The sequence below is a fragment of the Triplophysa dalaica genome, chromosome 23 (genome assembly GCF_015846415.1).
Source record: "Triplophysa dalaica isolate WHDGS20190420 chromosome 23, ASM1584641v1, whole genome shotgun sequence".
Lineage (NCBI taxonomy): Eukaryota > Metazoa > Chordata > Actinopteri > Cypriniformes > Nemacheilidae > Triplophysa > Triplophysa dalaica.
Window position 1 is genome coordinate 8,807,895 of NC_079564.1, and position 20,043 is coordinate 8,827,937.

At 37.0% G+C, this 20,043-nt stretch overlaps 2 protein-coding genes across 2 annotated transcripts; one reads left to right on the forward strand and one right to left on the reverse strand.

Annotated features, from left to right (window-relative positions):
- The first annotated feature begins 95 nt into the window (after positions 1-95).
- pck2 (phosphoenolpyruvate carboxykinase 2 (mitochondrial)) lies at positions 96-9,820 on the forward strand. Its single transcript, XM_056738300.1, has 10 exons — positions 96-783; positions 3,619-3,828; positions 4,331-4,515; positions 4,794-5,000; positions 5,363-5,550; positions 6,116-6,278; positions 6,591-6,806; positions 8,224-8,361; positions 8,445-8,540; positions 8,804-9,820. Exons 1-10 carry the CDS (start codon positions 752-754, stop codon positions 9,271-9,273), a joined length of 1,905 nt encoding a protein of 634 aa, XP_056594278.1. The 5' UTR covers positions 96-751; the 3' UTR covers positions 9,274-9,820.
- A 450-nt stretch (positions 9,821-10,270) lies between these two features.
- si:dkeyp-28d2.4 (uncharacterized) lies at positions 10,271-18,754 on the reverse strand. The gene is made up of 14 exons (XM_056737629.1): positions 18,601-18,754; positions 18,040-18,441; positions 17,476-17,799; positions 17,066-17,329; positions 16,824-16,917; positions 16,681-16,723; positions 16,313-16,559; positions 13,366-13,500; positions 12,801-13,208; positions 12,237-12,560; positions 11,827-12,090; positions 11,584-11,677; positions 11,473-11,509; positions 10,271-10,902 (listed from the first exon to the last, which is right to left on the reverse strand). The coding sequence occupies exons 1-14, from the start codon at positions 18,731-18,733 to the stop codon at positions 10,771-10,773; spliced, it is 2,901 nt and encodes a 966-aa protein (XP_056593607.1). The 5' UTR covers positions 18,734-18,754; the 3' UTR covers positions 10,271-10,770.
- Between the last annotated feature and the right edge of the window lie 1,289 nt (positions 18,755-20,043).

Genomic DNA, 20,043 nt, shown 5'->3' on the forward strand with positions numbered 1-20,043 from the left:
CGCCGCATCAAGTCGAACAAGCCTAATGAATGGAGTGACGTCACACAGCCAATGAGCTTCCGCCTGACGGCACACGCCGTCAACTTTACGCACATCTGCTGACCTGGCACAAACAGTACCTGACGTCGGACCTCAAAGAACCTTTAAAAACACCATTCACCTGTAGAAACCTTTGCTCATCTGTGTTTGTTTAGCAAGCGGGACGTGCGCGACTGGGTACACCGAGTGCTTTGCGTGAACGGACAGCGCGCTCGCTTGCATCAGCCGGCGTCCACCAGCGGTTCTTTGGAGCGACTTACAAGTTCGAGGAGTCGTGAGCGTTAGACTAGGACTCAAACTAGGAACTTTTGATGAATGAAATCCACGAGATTTCCGCTTTGTCGTGTTTTATTGGAGTCTGAAACGCTTGACTTGCTGTGTTTGTAGACTAGGAAGTTTGCCAACGCGACACCAGCTTATTAAAACAGGGAGATCTCAGTCTAGTTTGCTAAAGCGACTCTTAATTAAAGCAGGACTTGCGATAAGGGTGGGATCAGCTAGGGATGAGTTACACGTGTTAAAGTGCAAGGGTCTCACTCTACCATACACTACCTCACGAGCTGGACTTTATCACTGCCACCCATTTGATATGAGACGTGCTCGGGATTGAAGAGGATCAAGTTATCCCTCTCATACTTCTTTATATTTCTATTTTCCCCTTGAAGCCATTAGTTGAGTTCTTTTCTACACTTCAAATCTACTCGCACCAAAGATGTCTTGCATGTTGCTTGGAGTATTAAGGAGGTGAGTGTTTCTTGGTTGACTTTCAGTTTATTACTTTTTTACATTTTAAACGATGTAATAACAGGCATATTGATCACTATGCTACATTCATCTTCATCAGGACAAGCATTTCTATGTTGATTCATATTTCTGAATAACTAGTTGGTCACCCAGTTATGTTATTAAATCAGAGTAAATACATTAAATGTCTATATCTTATGGTATAAGATGGCCAAAGAACTGAACTGAATTAAAGGGTTCGTATGCCATATTACTTTATTGTCAGGTTATGGAGTTGGGTTAATGCACTTGGTCCTTTTCCAAGGCAAACATCCTTGTTGTATAGTTTGTAAATGTTGATGGACGGTTAAACAGGCTTGCATTCTCTGTAAAACAGCTGCCACAGCCCTGTCAACTCTCTTATTGATTCATTTGAGATTATTTTGCTACAATACGTCACTAACTAAGTTCAAGAATTCTGTAGTCTGCTATTGTGCGAAAAATGACTTTTGACACACATTACGTGTCACTTGAAGGCAGTATTGAGTATTTAGTGTGTCATACGAAGGAATGCAGAAATGTAAGTCACAGATAAATGGATTTGCTGTTGTAAGGTTAAGGAAAGATCACACGGAAGTGAAGCAGACGTCACTACGGTATCCCAATGGGAATTCTGGAAAATGGTTTATTCAGATCAAGCTGAAATGAATAATACATTGTGTGTGTATCTAATATCTAAGTGTAGCTGCCGGAGTAAAGATGGATATCCTTGCAAATCCTTTATTATAACCTTTATTCTATTGTATCAATATCTATTTTATGACTCTCTCACCAGAATAACTGATTACATCATCTGAAGATTTCAAGTAAATATGCACCTTGTGAAAGTGTCCAGCTAAACTTTACCCTACACATGCATGAGACCAGTAACTGATTATTAATCTGACTGTGTGTGTGTGTGTGTGTGTGTATTTTGAGTGTGTTCAACATATCATTGCTGACATGCTAAATGCATTAAAGCCTGCATATGGCTAAAAGAGAGACAGAACACTTTCTTGTATGTTTCTCATAAAACGGTTGCATGTGTTTCGTGTACATGGTGTGCTTGTGATAGTTGGCGGACCCAGTTCATGCAGCCTTTGAGGGGAGGGATGGGGAGTGAATGCACAGGAGCCCTTCTGATTGGTCCGTTCATGTGGGGGTGTGCTTTACTACCTGTTATAATTGATGGTGAAGCAATTATTAGAGAGAGAGAGGGATCATGGGGTGCAAAACTGATAACATGAGGGATTTATCTTTGTTCTGGAGTAAACGGTTTATGGCTTTGGAAGACAATAGAGTGAGATTGGTAGATGGGTAGGGGTGTTGAAATGGGGGTGGGGGTTTGAGAAGAACAGTAGGGCAAATGGTGAAAGCAGCCCACTTTTGCTACTCGAATAGTGTCCTGATTTTAGTCAAGTCTTTAGTCTTGTTTATCAATAATGCTGATGGCGGAAACGTTGATAAAGAATGACGTAGACAAATGATTTTTGACCCGTCTGCAGGCTCAGAAATTGACAAATGGAGTGTTAAGCATGTTGCCTTTGTCCTTTCTTTTGTCCGTCTGCAAATTTTGTCTGCTTTGTTTGTCTGTCAATCTGTTTAGCACTCGCATTTTTTGTGGGCAATTGTTAAACACATTATCCACTTCTTTGAATTTCAGTTTCTATTTCTAGAACTGGGCAAACGCTTAGACACACCTATCTTTACATATACATTAAATAATTGTGAACTCATAAAAATGAAATAAGGCATTTGGAAGTATGTGAATTATTGAAAAATGTTAAGCAAATGAAAAACACTTATTTGTATTAGTTTATATAACAATTTTGTATGATCTGTTGTCTGGTCATTCTGTAGCTGAATGATAAATCGCATTAAGTAAATTTTCTTGTATGTTGGGCACTTGGCTGATTCCTTGTGTAGTTAATTCGTGTTAAAGTCATAGTTCGCCCAAAAATAAAGATTATGCCATCATTTTATCATTCAAAAGCTGTGTATGACTTTCTTCTCTGGAACACAAAATAAGGTATTTTGAGAAATGTCTTAGTGACTTTATGTCCTTACAATAAAAGTCAATGCTCATTTCCCAACATACTTTAAAATATCTTTTGTGTTCTTGAAAGAATTTTCATTTTTGAACTATCCCTTGTGTTTATATTCATGTGTCGCTCTTTACACTTATATACAGCTGAAGTGACTCAAAAGAGTTGGGTTGAAATCTGATCTGGAACTATTATGACTACGTGACTTGTACGTTCTTTCATGGAGAATCCTCTTAGCTAAAACATAACAACACAAAGTAACTTAACTTGTTTGGTTTTTGTTGGTCATTTGAAGTCCCATCTGGTGGCATGTCAGGCTAAACCAGTTTACATACCTCTAGAGTAGATCATAAATGTCAATTTTTCTTTGCATGCTTATGTAAAAGGGGTGGGGTTCGTTATGTAGAATTAACGTTTCAAAATAGATCGTATGATCCACCATGTCTGGTTTGACCTGTTCGTTATGCGGGGGAGTAAATTTGAGGAAGAATTGGTCTTTCTGTATTTTTATTTAGTTTCTAAACAATCCTTAAACCTCTCAACACTGACCAGGTTGATTAATCGAAAACAGAAATTCACTTCAAGGTAGACTAAACGAGTCCCCACTCATCATAGAAATGAGACATACATTGTTACTCTGTTCTCAATACTATTTTGCATTTGCATGTAAAATTAATGAACATTAAACTTTTTCAACTTTATTGTTGGATAGTTATGTCCCACAGTACATCTTCAATTCATTGAACTCATTTTTGTGTGTTTGTCAATGCAGGAGAAATGGTGTCCGTACAGTGGGGGTCCGGGCCCTTGCCTCTATACCCTCTCTGCCCCCGTCTGTGGCTGAGTTTGTGTCAGGCGCAGCGGCCGAATGTAAACCTGCTAAAGTGCGTGTGGTCACAGGCACACCTGAGGAGGCGGCAGATATTCTGGCTAACCTGGAGAAAGAGGGAATGGTGAAAAAACTCTCCAAATATGAGAACTGGTAAGTACTGACTGTTTTAGGCCTAGGTTTCCCACTGTTTTTCATAAGGAATAGTTCACCTTCAAAATTAAAATTCTGTCATCATTTACTCACCCTATTGTCATTTTAAACCTTTCTGATTTCTTTCCTTCAGAATACACAATAGGAGATATTTAAAAAAATGTTGGTAACCAAAAACCATTCGTCCCCATTGACTTCTATTGCATGGACACAAAACAAATGCAAGTCAATAGGGACCAATGGTTTTCTGTCACCAACATTTTTCAAAATATCTTCTCTTGTCTTCTGCAGAAGAAAGTCATACAGGTTTGAAATGACAAGAGAGTGTGTAAATAATGACAGAATTTTCATTTTGAAGGTGAATTATCCCTTTTTGTTACAAATGTTTTTGTCGCTTGTCTCAGATGTTGGGTTATTTTCATTTATATATCACATCATACCTGGTTATTGTGTTCATTTATTTGGATTTACTACTGTAGTAATTCTTGATCTCTCTATGCAGCTGGTTGGCTCGTACTGATCCTAAAGATGTGGCTCGCGTGGAAAGTAAAACCGTTATAGTCACTAAAGAGCAGAGAGACACAATTCCTATCCCCGCTGGAGGTGTTAAATCCCAGCTGGGCAGCTGGATGAGCGAGGAAAATTTCCAGAAGGCCAGAGAGGAACGCTTTCCCGGCTGCATGGCAGGTGCGTGTTAGACTAACCATTAATCTATCATTCAAACATTTTGTATCAGACGTTTCAAAAGCAAAGGTTGTCAGCCATACTACTTCATGCACAAACATTTCCCTTTGGAAGCTGTGTGTTAACCAAAAGGAAACGATAATAAGTGAAAGATTTGGAAACTTCTCCTGTATAATGAACTCCACCAAATACATGAAGTTATTGTGTGAGCCAAAATGCATTAGTACTATATATACAGTACATTGTCTTTGAATATATTTATGGTTTTGGTTTCTCCGTAGGACGCACAATGTACGTGATTCCCTTCAGTATGGGTCCGGTAAACTCTTCACTCGCTAAGTTTGGTGTACAGGTGACAGATTCTCCATACGTGGTGGCCAGCATGGGTATCATGACACGCATGGGAACGCCTGTACTGCAGAAACTCACAGAGGGGGCGGAGTTTGTGCGCTGTCAGCACTCTTTGGGCAGACCATTACCACTCAAAGGTACATTGGCTGGTTTATATGAATGTCACATGTAATAAGGGCTTCAACTCTGCTGAAGGATTAACTTCAGGACCTGTTAATCTTTAATTGAAGGACCATGCTGGTCTATGCTGGTTTATTCTGGTTCCACTAGTAGAAAGTATCATTAAATCTTATGAGCTGTTTGATCGGACCAGATGTCTTTGGTTACAAAAAACAGAAAACCAATATATTCCTTATTGGGGAATATAGTACATGTCGATTCACAGCAACATCTCTTAAGAATAGAAATCTTCAAATGTCATGATTGAAAACTAATCAATACAAGATATCAGTCAGTTTGTATTTGTAGTTGGCTGATATTCTTCATCTGTTCTTCTCAGCTCCTTTAGTGAACAGCTGGCCTTGTAATCCAGAAAAGGTGCTGATCTCACATCTCCCAGACACCAGACAGATCTTGTCCTTCGGCAGCGGTTACGGTGGAAACTCGCTCCTGGGAAAGAAATGCTTTGCCCTTCGCATCGCCTCTCGCATTGCCAAAGATGAGGGCTGGCTGGCGGAACACATGCTGGTAAGACATATCATGTCCGATACAGACCCGGACCCTCGTGTATCTACGTGGAAACTTGCTTTAAATGATGAAACACTAAGGCATACACACATGAACAAAGGATCCCAAATGAGGCGTCATTTGCTGGAATATTATTGTACCATAAAAATATGGAGACTTATTGATTTATTCATTTATGTAAATCATTCATTTAGTCACTCATTTACGTTAGCAAAAGTAGCTGAACTACAGGTTTGAAATCCCAGATAAAACAGAAACAAATTAAGATGTTTCCCTAAATGCATTGGGAGTTATTTTTAGATGAAAGTGTCTCAAAATGCATATGTATAATGTATGAAAATGCGTATGTATAATGTACAAGACATCAGTTAGGCGCCTGGATTTTTTCCTTTCACTGTGTTATGCCACAAAAATGATGAGTTTGCAACTTAATAAATTGCAATATTGATCAAGTTGAATTGAATCATACTATTAAACCTGCAGTCCATCTTCTGCAAGGTCTGTAGAGACGCCATCATTTATAAAACAGGATGTTAATAGTCATCCCTGTTTGACTCTTCTCTAGATTCTGGGAATTACAAATCCTCAGGGTGTAAAGCGCTACATTGCAGCAGCTTTCCCGAGCGCCTGTGGGAAAACCAACCTGGCAATGATGAAACCGGCACTGCCAGGCTGGAAGGTGGAGTGTGTGGGAGATGACATTGCCTGGATGAAATTTGACAGTCAGGGTGAGAAATAACTTGCAACTTTACAACCTATGCAACTTTCGATTTACTTGAAAAGACCATCACTGAATTTTATATTGGAGCAATTTCATTAGGCAACAGCGAATAAACTAATAAAACCTGATTTAGTGTATAGCTCCATAAACAAAACACTCATTAAATAAGCCGTATATCTAAATTAAACACACTAAAATATGTCTGTTGCTCGGAAACGGTTTTGCTGTGTGGTGTTTAATCCGGAATCTGGGTAATGATTAACAATTTGAAATAGTAGCTTGTAATTCTTGATGGTGGTGTATTGTGTTCCTCTACTAGGTAAGCTCAGAGCTATTAACCCAGAGAACGGTTTCTTTGGAGTCGCCCCTGGGACATCGCTGAAGACCAACCCTCATGCCATGGCAACTATTTCCAGGAACACAGTGTTCACTAATGTGGGAGAAACCAGTGATGGAGGTGTGTGGTGGGAGGGGCTAGAACCACCTGCGCCTGGAATCAAACTCACAGACTGGCATGGAAATTCCTGGAAATATGGTAAGATTGTTTGAGAAGTGTATTGGTTATTAGATATTTTGTTAGGAGGCACTCAAAAGCTGGATTCAAAAAGAAGTGACTCTATGCATTGGTAGAATCTGAAGGAAAAATAATGGCTGTCATGAACATAGTCCAATCTTTATAAAACGTGAATATCAGAGACTAGTTTTCTGTCTCACTGTTAAAAAACACTGCACAAAAAAGGGCCAATGTAAATTTTTTGGAGGATCTATTGACAGAAATGCAACAAAATATACAAAACAAAACTCAACAAAACTTGTCTGTATGTCTTTAGAGGTTGTATAAAGACCTTACATAATGAAGCGTTACGTTTTTATTACCTTAGAATGAGATATTTCTATCTACATACACCTCAGGTCCCCTTACATGGAATCGCCATGTTGTTTCTACAGTGGCCCTAAACGGATAAACAGCTCAATAGAGGGTGTTTTGTAAATACCCCATGTCCTTCGGCAAAGAAGTGAAAACGTGACAACATCTTAGCCCTTAGTCAGCAACTGTAGTACTTCAAAAGTAGGGAAGAGTGAGCAGTTGGTTGCAGTTCGCAACCTCGCCAATAGATGTCGCTAAACTTCAACACTGGACCTTTCAAAAATCAAGAATTAAAGGTGTCATGAACTGGCCTTGATTGTTGTTTTATACTGTTGTATGAGTTCTACTTCAAGCACATCAAGCGATCACTAATAAAGCAATACAGATGCATAGTACAAAAATGTTTTACTCAAATAAGATTGCTGCGCCATTCCTATCGGATCCAATATTGAAGGATCAATAATAATTTTAGTCTCTCTGTAAATCCAGCGTCAGCCTGTGCCTTGTTCACAAAGTAATCTGCGGTGAAATGAAGCAAACAAATGCTCAATGTTTTACCCACGTGAGCTGGAAAGCCTTTAGTTATGCGTGGTTGTGTTGGAATCCAAAGGAAGGTTATGCAGCGGCAATGTTGCCATCTTTAACTGCAGGTTTATTGCTCGCTCGCTCTATCTGGTTCTGCGCAACTTGTAACTTCAGTACTGTCATGGGTGAACCAGCGGGCGGGGCTAGAGAAGGCGTCGTTGATATTCTTCTGTGGAGGCGGTGTTCAACCTATCTATCACGGGTGCATTCCAGGACCTGGCGTTCGCTGGGCCTGGTGTCAATAACGGTTGTCATTTCAGAAACGAGGGCGTTTTCAGTTCTGACACTTACAGTATGTTCGCTTGAATACGATTCCCACTTATAAAACAAAAGCTTAGGTTAAAATCGATGAAATGAAAAAGCATTTAACAGTATGTCAATAGTTATGAGACTAAACATATATTTTTGACTTTCTACTTGAAAGAATTACTTGTCATTATATTTTTAACCCATCTACTCCATAATTTTGCACTAAAACACTCTCCTTTATGTTTCTCAGGGGATTCTTCACTATGCGCTCATCCAAACTCAAGGTTTTGCACCCCAGCAAGTCAATGTCCCATCGTTGACCCACAATGGGAGAGTGATGAGGGCGTTCCTATTGATGCCATTGTATTTGGTGGCAGAAGACCCGAGGGTGGGTACCGCTGCTTCAAACTCCATTTTACATAGTCATGTGATGTATATCGTCAAATGTGTGTTTCTCTTAATTTTTTAAAGGTGTTCCATTGGTGTATGAGTCTTTTAACTGGCGTCATGGAGTGTTTGTGGGTGCTTCCATGAGATCTGAATCTACAGCTGCTGCTGAGCACAAAGGTAAAGCTTGACTTTTATTCCCTTTCAAATTATTTGATATATCCTATATTTATTTTACACTGATAGCTTTCCTGTAGCTCAGTGGTAATAGCATTGTGTTAACAACGCAAGGTTGTGGGTTCGATCCCAGGGGATTGCAAATACCTCTGTAAAATGTATAGGATAAAGCAATGTAAGTTGTCTGATGTAAGTCTGCCAAATGCATAAATGTAAATTTACACATTTGATACACATGTTTAATATACGTCATTGAAAATCTCTAGGGAAGGCGATCATGCACGACCCCTTCGCCATGCGTCCCTTCTTCGGCTACAACTTTGGCGACTACCTGGCTCACTGGTTGAGCATGGAGACCCGCAAGGCCCCGACCCAGCTTCCTAAGATCTTCCACGTTAACTGGTTCCGCAAAGATCTGAAGACGGGCTCCTTCCTGTGGCCAGGGTTCGGAGAGAACGCCCGCGTCCTCGAGTGGGTCTTCAAAAGATGCAGCCGTACCTCTGAAGACGAGGGTGCCCAGAAAAGCATTGTGGGATGGATTCCACAACAGAATGCTATTAACACAGAAGGTCTAGGTGGCAAAGTAGATATGGGTGCTCTGTTTGATCTACCCAAACCTTTCTGGCAGAAGGAAGCACAGGAGCTCAGGACCTACTTCACCCAGCAGGTTGGGTCTGATCTACCTGCACAGGTGGAGGGTGAGCTGAGAGCTCTAGAGGAGCGAGTCAGGGATTGAATAGACACTACATTACTTTTAAAATGAGTAATAGGAGGGGGTTGGGGAGGTTACTGTTTTAATGTGACTGTTGCACTGCACCAAAGAAATGCAAAAATACAACGTCTGTGTCATTATCAGTGATATCAATACCAAGGTGCCTTATTGTATCTTACAATAGTGAAAAGCTTTATTTAATGTTTACAAGCTGTTTCCCCAAATTATGGTTTAAGTGATCTTCTGTTCATACAAGTGCACATTATGAATTTACAGAGCAATATCCCTCCTGGCAAAAAAACTTAATAGGTACTTTTAATAATTTTATATCATGGGTTTTTAAGGAAAGCACCAATATCACCTTTTTTGTTTTTAAACTACTGGCTACCCACTGAAAGCTATTTTTATTATTATTTTTAATTTGCCTTTTATCAGTTGATCAATGATTGACATAATTCAGGTTTCTACTAACTAATGTTGAAGGATCTGGACCAAAGAAAACTGAGATCTCAGTTATTAAATGTGTGTATGTTTTTTACCTGGGATGATGGAATAAAAAAGGTTTAAGTGATTCAGATTTTTTGTCATTTTTAGCTTGCATTATTTTAAATGGACTTTGGTATTTAGCATGAAATTAAAGCCAAGTTTATTGTGATCCTGTAAGCATTTACACCACACACTTGAATAATATAAAGACTATACAGAAAACAAGCAAAGACTGAACTCAATGACATGCAAGAGTGAGAAGTTTGTTTATCTCTGTTATTGACTATTTTTCTTAATAGAATATCAGGTTATGCTAGATGTAGTTTTCTAATTAGATAAAGACAGCATGCAATTATCCTAGAAATAGTGAATTGCTATCTGAATATTGCACACACAGAGCAAAATACTTGATACCATTTCTGTAACCGATAAGACATTTCTCAAAATATCTTCTTTTGTGTTCTACGGAAGAACGAGTCGTATAGAGGTTTTGAACAACATAAGGGGGAATTTTTTATTTTTATTTGGGTAATTCTTAATTTTACTCTGAATAAGAGTATATGAATGCTTTATTAGAGCAAGTAAATGAAGGAATCAGCTGCAACATTAAGCTGTTGTTTGTATGAAGTGCAAAATATTAATGTTAAATCATTAAGAGAATTCGGTTTTAAAAATAAATGAAAGTGGTGAAATTAAAGTGTTTGAAATACAGCTTGCAGCAAAAAGCCTGCATTTTAAGTCAATTTAAATCTAATTACAACATTTTATAAATCTCTTTCAAAATACATAAAAAATTGATGGAAAATTGGTTACAACACAATCAAAGTCTTTACATTACTCATACTGTTCTGCTGTTTATTTTGTATATTATTTTCATTATATATAAAACTCTTAAATCACAGACAGGAACAATTTAACAAAATACTTTTTGATGTTGAAAAAATTCCAAATGTTGCACAATTTTCAAACACTTTTGCTAGCACAACAGTATTCAACTCCTGGCTGAGAGACAGACTAATTTTTAATGGAAATTACTTATGACGCCTGAGCGTACTGTACTTCTGTAAATTCATCACATCTGAAGTTTGTTCCTGCGATGAAGCAGTTCTTCAAACTTGACACATCAGTCTCTCCATAGAAGATGATGATTGTTTCGTCATCAGTGATCTGTTTATTCCAATGTCATGAAAACGTCTTTTTTTTATAATTTTTAAGATGGTGAGTGAATTAATAATGTTGTACCACTTTCTAGCCTGCATTCATAATGCATTAAAATCCAGAGATAATGCCTGTATATATATTACAAGTTGCAATCTATAAAAAACATATTTTTGGTTTTACAAAACCTTTACAAGTTTTATGCTTAATATCATATGATAAACTTTAACTATGCATTGTGTCTCAAACTCTTAATTTACTAAATACTTTGTGTATTGGTGCATTTAAATTTAGGTTCGGGGTAGAATTAAGGGATGCAGAATATGATCATGCAGAATAAGGCATTATCATGTCCTTCATAAGAACTAATAAATGGCCAATATACTAGTTATACGCAAGCTAATAGGCAACTGGTTAAAACTGGAAAAAGTCTTATCATATAAAAACAATTTACTTTTCACAAAAATCAGCAATTAATTACTGATTAGAATTTTGTAACAGTGACTTATATCTAAATACACGTATATGGTATATTTTGTAAAATATTTAAAAATCCTTAGAATACAAAACTAGACCTACCTGATTTTCTCTGGTATTGTCTCGACTGGATGACATCCTGTTATAGAATAAAACTTTGAGTGAAGTTTGTGTACATGAATATATATTTAATATATAATGTTATATAATTACCTCACGCAATAAACAGATCCTGCAGAAAGCACAAGTAAAGTCAGAAGTCCTCCTGTACAGCCATAAATCACAGATTTAGAGGATCCATTGTGCTCTGAAACACAACAGGGATACATTTATTTTACAACAAAGATGCTTCATAAATGACTGAGAACATAAATGTGAATTCCGTTAAATATCTAAATCTATAAAAGTAACTTACTGCAGGTTAAATATTTTTTTATTAAATATGTTAAATATCACCTTTTATTATGAGCTGGATCTCTTCTGAACTCTGGGTTCCAAATATATTCTGTGCTGTGCAGGAATACCATCCTGTATTATTATGAGTAACAATGAGGGTAATATTATTCTTCCAGGCTAGAGGTGTCTCCTGTCCACGTTTGTACCAGGTGTAGCTAATGTTTTTTGAATGACTGGCTTTGGTTTTGCATGTCAAAGTCACATTAGTGCCCACAGAGACTGAAGCAGATGGTTCAACACTGATAGATGTCTTTTTTGGAGGAACTTGGTGGAGAAAGCAAACATGACAGACATTAAATGATGAGACTTGAAAAGTGTTTAACTCCACTGATATCAAACATAACCCCATATTTGACAACAAAAGGGTAATATAACAAATTCATAATTCATAACGGTTTAAATTGTCTTACACTGAACTCGTAGCGTTATGGTGCTTTCCACAGTTGTGTCTTTAGAGATGTGTGTTGAATATGTTACAGTGCAGGAGATGTTCTTCTTGTGATCCGTGTATGAAGCATTGAAGGTCATTGTGGAAATCACAGATTGAGTTTTATCAGGTTTCTCTTGTAACTGTGTTGTGATGTTTGCAGATGTGGGGATGAGAGACCAGGATAATGTAGGAGGATTTTTTGGGCAGGGAGCTTCAGCAGAACACCTCAGACTGACTGAAGTCCCCTCCAGCACATGTTGTTTCACATCTGGAGTGAAACTGAGTTCAGGAGGATCTGGTGAATCTGCAGGGGGAATAATTGTAGATAGATTCAAAATAAGCTCGTACAAATGCAGTTTTAAAGGCATGTGCATTCATAATTGGTTTTGCTGGTAAAATTGTCTGATAATATGGGAGGTTGCAGAGGTCATGTTTTAACTCAACATGAGCATATCTAACAAATTTTGTAGTCTGTTTTTGTTAAGCATACCTAATTTTTATTTTTATTTAAGCTTGTAAACAAAAAGACTGTGATGGCATTTACCCGTAACATTGATCCTGACTGTCTTGCTTGAATCACTTGGATCAGCTGAATTGGTGTTAAATGTTCCTCTGAACACATTTGGCTCCATTTGCAGTCTGAAGTAATAAACGTCTGAATGATTCATCATGATGTTATAGAAGACAGTGGTGCAGTTTCTCTCAGTCAGGTTTCCAATCATCTCTATGTGACTGAATCCTTGAATAATCTTTGAAAATTCACTGCTGTTAAACACTACCAAACTATTTTCTCGAACAAAGTGTGGAGACTTCATCAGCCAAATTCCATGAATCTGTTTTGTTTTCTCCAGTTTCTCATCGAAATCAGGCACATCAAATGTGCAGGGTATCTGTACACAAGATCCTGTGAGAGCTGTTACTGTGTGTGGAAGTAAAGCTGAATACACATCAGCTGAAACAAAAATACACAGCAATGACAAGATAAGGGACATGACTGTTTTATCGTTCTGTTTTGAATATCTATTAATGCACATAATAACATTTTTTTAAACTGCCATGCATGTAATGTCATGGTAATGCTTTGCCTTTGAATAGACAAATTGACTAACCTGAATGAGTGTGTAGTAACAAAGAGCTGCTGATGATAATGAAGAAAATGATCTGAATTATTGCCATCTGGATTCTTATCAAGGGCACTGAAATGAATTGATCAAAAAAAGACAGAATCACTTTATAATTCATCACTACACAACGCAGACTACATTTCTGTCATGAGCATAGAGCTCAACTGATAAAAGACCTAAAGAAGAAGAGTTAAAAAGTCTTTCAGAGAGTGTTCTTCCCTCATATAAGTAAGAGTTCAACAAAAGCAGAAGTGCCCAAAAATATCTTTCTCAACTTAAACGAGTCACACAGGAAGACAGTCTTAGTGCTGCTATATCACCAACATGAAGAAAAGCAACAACACAATATTCACAAGAACATATATACCAGACGTAAAGGAATAGTTCATCTTTAAAATGAAAATTCCATCACCCTGTTGTCATTTTTAGCCTGTGTGAATTTCTATCTTCTGCAGAACACAAAAGAAGATATTTTGAAAAACATTGGTCCCCATTGACTTCTATTGTGGACACAAAACCAATGCAAGTCAATGGGGACCAATGGTTTACTGTTACCAACATTTTTCAAAATATCTTCTTTTGTGTTCTGCAGAAGAAGGAAAGTCAGGTTTGAAATGACATGAGTAAATGAGTTCAGAATTTGTATTGTTCTTGCTTTGCTTAAAAATTGTGAGTGTCAGTAAAAGTGTGTCAAATTCTTTTTTGAGTCGGCAGCAACTGAAAATGGCTGTTTTCTGTCTAAATGTTAACTTGAAACATAAATGATCATCGTAACAGTTTTAATTATAAAACACGAGTAAGAAACAAACCAAGATTTTTTTAAATCAAAGATACTTATCTCAAAGATAGCATGAAGTGATATCACTGCCCACCATAAAAACATCCCTATATGAAGGGTGGTTTCACACCATCATTAGGTGGAGGAAGCTCAGTAGGCTATTTTCATAAGAGTACACATGACATTACCAAACATAAGAAAAATATGAGAATAAACGGGTCATTCTTTATACACAGCTGCTTTAAATATCAAATACAGTCGCCTGTTGAATCTTTGTTGTTGTTTTGGCTTTTGTTCATTCCTTAAGTTGAAAAAAACGTTTTTAATTTCTATTTAACTTTGACTCGATAATCATCAATAAACATTAAAATATTAAGCAATGACTCATAGACATTATTTGATTGTTGGTTGATGGAACAATAATACAATAAAAACCTGTTTTCAATCTCCTTCTTCAAATAAAATGCAAGCAAATAATTTGGTCATCCAGTGAACTTTTTTTTCATATAACATAAAGCCTAAAGTCAGTGACACATATGAGTGAAGTTATTTTATTTTGTAAATTTGTTGCAACACAATTTACTAAGTTATATGAAACATATTTCTCATATGCATGTACATTGCAAAGTAGGCTGGGCAGATGAATTGGATTCTTAATGGCACTCACATTGAACTCTATGCTGGCCCTATGATGTTAAGACTGTTAAGTTCATTTATGATGTGTCTCGAAGAAAAAGGGTAGACCTATTATAACATTCCGTTTTAATTTAAATTACATAGATGGAAATGATCTACCCATAAAGTGCCATCTGGTGGTCACTTATGTAAATGTTTGTCTGGCTTGACACATCTCTGAGGCAGATGGTAGTACTGGTTACATTTAGGACGCTTAACTGTAAAATATTGAAACCTATTTTACTTGGAGCAGTGTTAAGCACACTTAATTGAACACTTACAATTCATTGTCCAAATTTTTAATGACTTATATTAAAATAAAAAGTTTGAAATCATTTTTCATAATTATTTCAATTGTGAAGGAAATCAAGACAACTGTGTTGTATTGGGTGGAAAAGACTGGCTGAGATACAAACTACACACTCTCAAAAATGAAGGTGTTAAACCTTAATAGCTTTATGGTTCCTCTTTGATAGGCGCAGAATTTTATCTTTTATCCACACATTTATCCACATTTTTGCAAATGGTTGATATGAGGCTGATGCGGCTGCTGTGAAATTTTGCTTATATTCTCACAAACCAAGACGCAGTCACCCAATCTCTCCATCCCACCTTCCCTGCTACCAAAATTTCTAGAATGTATAAAATAATTTGCAATATACCAAAATTTCATACTTATGACATCTACTCATTTCATTTCTAGCTAAATATACACGAAAACATTGATGCTACATGAAAATAAATATTACCACAATAATTTACGGTCATGAAACAGGGGAAGGGAAGAACCCAAATGCAGGCAGTGTAACGGATTAACAAAAAGAATTTAATAAAACACAAAACAAAGGCACACGAGGGGTAAAACAAGACACAATAACAATGACAAGTATACAGGAACTAGACTAACTACACTTAAACTAAAAAAGACTTGATACAATACTAGACAAGACTACAATGGACTAACACTCAACTACACTTACTTGGACTTGGTAAGAGACATTGCTTTTAAGACATGGAAGGACCTCACACTAAGGTACATGCTAAAGCAATGACCGACACAAGACAATGAAACATGAGGACTATTTAAAGGGAACAAACACAAGATAATTAATAGGGACCAGGTGACGGGTGCTTAACACTACGGGAAAGCTTACGAGATAAAAGGGCGGAAAACACTGACGAGACACGAGAAAGAGCATGGAAAGCCAAAATATAAACAAAGCCATGTCTTTCTAACACAAAACCCAAAGGCTGTGCCATGACTCCGCTGCAAGACAAGAATAAACATGACATGATAGTGGAATCATGACAATAAACACCACAAGTTGTACAAGAACTATAAAAGTTGGAGCGCAAACACTGTGTTATTAAACTGATGCTAACTTTGTTATTAGCCTACATCAGAATGTTTGTCAAAGTTCTTATCGCTCCAGGCATATGTACAATGTGATAAAGAGTTCATTCAGTGACATAAACATCACTTTGTCTTGACCTGAGCGTAGAGGTCCTCCTGTTTCTGGTCACTGTTTAATTTTCTCTTTGATCTTTGAATCTCAGCATACTCTGTCTCAGGGTCTTTTCTGGTCACGTTGTCTGTGTGGAGGTCGGAGAAGTCAATCTCTCCATAATGGATCTCATCCGTCTCGTCCTCAGTCACCTCAGTTTTTATGGTCATCTCAACAGCATTGTTAGAATAGATCTCCATGTCTTTATTTTTATCATCAGTCTGAGGAGAAAATCAGGTGAAAATTGATCAACATTTATATTTAAAAGATCATAAAACAATTAATGTTCGTAACATGTTTGTAAAAATCTTCATAGAAATTATAACTATTGTGAACACTCACCTCATCTCTTCCTTTGATGTTGGTCTGACTGGATGCTCTTGTCCTATTAGAGAATACAATCTTAATGTATTTGTTTTGCTAACATAAGCATATAACATCAAAAGGAATCAAAACGAAGACAAAAAATATATTCAGTCAAGTACCTCACGCAATAAACAAATCCTGCAGAAAGCACAAGTAAAGTCAGAAGTCCTCCTGTACAGCCATAAATCACAGATTTAGAGGATCCATTGTGCTCTGAAACACAACAGGGATACATTCAGTTTACAACAAAGATGCTTCACAAATGACTGAGAACATAAATGTGAATTCTATTAAATATCCAAATCTATAAAAGTAAGTTTCTCTAGGTTAAATAATTTTTGTTAAATATGTTAAATATCACCTTTTATTATGAGCTGGATCTCTTCTGACGTCTGGTTGCCAAATTTATTCTGTGCTGTGCAGGAATACCATCCTGTATTATTATGAGTAACAATGAGGGTAAAATTATTCTTCCAGGCTAGACGTGTCTCCTGTCCACGTTTGTACCAGGTGTAGCTAATGTTTTTTGAAGGACTGGCTTTGGTTTTGCAGGTCAAAGTCACATTAGTGCCCACAGAGACTGAAGCAGATGGTTCAACACTGATAGATGTCTTTTTTGGAGGAACTTGGTGGAGAAAGCAAACATGACAGACATTAAATGATGAGACTTGAACCATGTTTAACTCCACTGATATCAAACATAACCCCATATTTGACAACAAAAGAGTAATATAACAAATTCATAATTCATAACGGTTTAAATTCTCTTACACTGAACTCGTAACATTATGGTGCTTTCCACAGTTGTGTCTTTAGAGATGTGTGTTGAATATGTTACAGTGCAGGAGATGTTCTTCTTGTGATCCGTGTATGAAGCATTGAAGGTCATTGTGGAAATCACAGATTGAGTTTTATCAGGTTTCTCTTGTAACTGTGTTGTGATGTTTGCAGATGTGGGGATGAGAGACCAAGATAATGTAGGAGGATTTTTTGGGCAGGGAGCTTCAGCAGAACACCTCAGACTGACTGAAGTCCCCTCCAGCACATATTGTTTCACATCTGGAGTGATACTGAGTTCAGGAGGATGTGGTGAATCTGCGGGGAGAATAATTGTAGATAGTTTCAAAATAAGGTTGTACAAATGCAGTTTTAAAGTCACGTATATTCATCATTGGTTTTGCTGGTAAAACTGTCTGATAATATGGGAAGTTGAAGAGGTAATCTTTAAACTCAACATGAGCATATCTCACAAATGTTCTAGTCTGTTTTTGTTAAGCATACCTAATTTTTATTTTTATTTAAGCTTGTAAACAAATAGTCTGTGATGGCATTTACCCGTAACATTGATCCTGACTGTCTTGCTTGAATCACTTGAATCAGCTGAATTGGGGTTAAATGTTCCTTTGAACACATTTGGCTCCATTTGCAGTCTGAAGTAATAAACGTCTGAATGATTCATCATGATGTTATAGAAGACAGTGGTGCAGTTTCTCTCAGTCAGGTTTCCAATCATCTCTATGTGACTGAATCCTGGGATGATGTTTTCACTGCTGTTAAACACTACCAAACTATTTTCTCGACCAAGGTGTGGAGACTTCATCAGCCAAATTCTATGAATCTGTTTTGTTTTCTTCAGTTTCTCATCGAAACCAGAGACATCAAATGTGCAGGGTATCTGTACACAAGATCCTGTGAGAGCTGTTACTGTGTGTGGAAGTAAAGCTGAATACACATCAGCTGAAACAAAAATACACAGCAATGACAAGATAAGGGACATGACTGTTTTATCGTTCTGTTTTGAATATCTATTAATGCACATAATGACATTTTTTTAAACTGCCATGCCTATGTAATGTCATGGTAATGCTTTGCCTTTGAATAGACAAATTGACTAACCTGAATGAGTGTGTAGTAACAAAGAGCTGCTGATGATAATGAAGAAAATGATCTGAATTATTGCCATCTGGATTCTTATCAAGGGCACTGAAAAGAATTGATCAAAAAAAGACAGAATCACTTTATAATTCATCACTACACAACGCAGACTACATTTCTGTCATGAGCATAGAGCTCAACTGATAAAAGACCTAAAGAAGAAGAGTTAAAAAGTCTTTCAGAGAGTGTTCTTCCCTCATATAAGTAAGAGTTCAACAAAAGCAGAAGTGCCCAAAAATATCTTTCTCAATTTAAACGAGTCACACAGGAAGACAGCTGTAGTGCTGCTATATCACCAACATGAAGAAAAGCAACAACACAATATTCACAAGAACATATATACCAGACGTAGAGGAATAGTTCATCTTTAAAATGAAAATTCCATCACCCTGTTGTCATTTTTAGCCTGTGTGAATTTCTTTCTTCTGCAGAACACAAGAGAAGATATTTTGAAAAACATTGGTCCCCATTGACTTCTATTGTGGACACAAACCAATGAAGTCAATGGGGACCAATGGTTTACTGTTACCAACATTTTTCTAAATATCTTCTTTTGTGTTCTGCAGAGGAAAGTCAGGTTTGAAATGACATGAGTAAATGAGGACAGAATTTTTATTGTTCTTGCTTTGCTTAAAAATGTGAGCGTCTGTGTTACGTTCCGTGTGTGTTTTGTGTAAATTGTATTGTTTCTCGCTCACCTTTCTTTCTGTGTCCCTTTCTGCTCCACTTCTAGGTTGGTGTTTATTGGCTGACTCGACTGCCAATCATCCTTCTGACGTCATGAGGTCCTGATGCTTAATGTATCTGGTCTTATGAAGTCATGCGTTGTGTTATGCAATTGGATCTATTTATAGATCTATTCTTTAACAATTGATTTCTATCGAGTTCTTTGAGGGTGTATGTCAGTGCATCATGTTAGTTTATACTTTGTTAGTTTAGATTTGAGAGTGTGACGCCGCTCTTGTTTTTTTGTTTGTAGATTATTGGAGTTAAATTGGGCGTCGTTTACGCTGAAGACTTCGGTTTTATTTTCATATTTCTTTTTTTAGTCAGTTTAGAGGTTAGTATAACGATTGTGTTATTTTATCTTCTTTAATTTGGGCGACACTCCTTTGTTTCTTTTTCTGTGTTGTATTCTATATATTTTTGTTTCTGTAATTATGTGTATTTTTCTTCAACGCGACTGGTAAAGACTTGTGGAGCTTTAACACCTCTGTTCGGTGTAATGAAACATACTTATCTCAAAGATTGCATGAGGTGATATCACTGCCCACCATAAAAACATCCCTATATGAAGGGTGGTTTCACACCATTATTAGGTGGAGGAAGCTCAGTAGAATATTTTCATAAGAGTACACATGACATTACCAAACATAAGAAAAATATGAGAATAAACGGGTCATT

Bases quoted from the DNA above. Each gene is read 5' to 3' on its own strand.
- si:dkeyp-28d2.4 (XM_056737629.1), bottom strand. From the start codon at position 18,733: ATGAATTATAAAGTGATTCTGTCTTTTTTTGATCAATTCTTTTCAGTG. The intron at 17,330-17,475 runs GTAAGAGAATTT...TTCTCCACCAAG, and splicing joins CATAATGTTACGAGTTCAGT to TTCCTCCAAAAAAGACATCT. The intron at 13,501-16,312 runs GATGTTTATGTC...TGCGTTGTGTAG, and splicing joins CGCTCAGGTCAAGACAAAGT to TGATGAATTATAAAGTGATT.
- pck2 (XM_056738300.1), top strand. From the start codon at position 752: ATGTCTTGCATGTTGCTTGGAGTATTAAGGAG. The intron at 784-3,618 runs GTGAGTGTTTCT...TTGTCAATGCAG, and splicing joins TTGCTTGGAGTATTAAGGAG to GAGAAATGGTGTCCGTACAG. The intron at 4,516-4,793 runs GTGCGTGTTAGA...GTTTCTCCGTAG, and splicing joins CTTTCCCGGCTGCATGGCAG to GACGCACAATGTACGTGATT.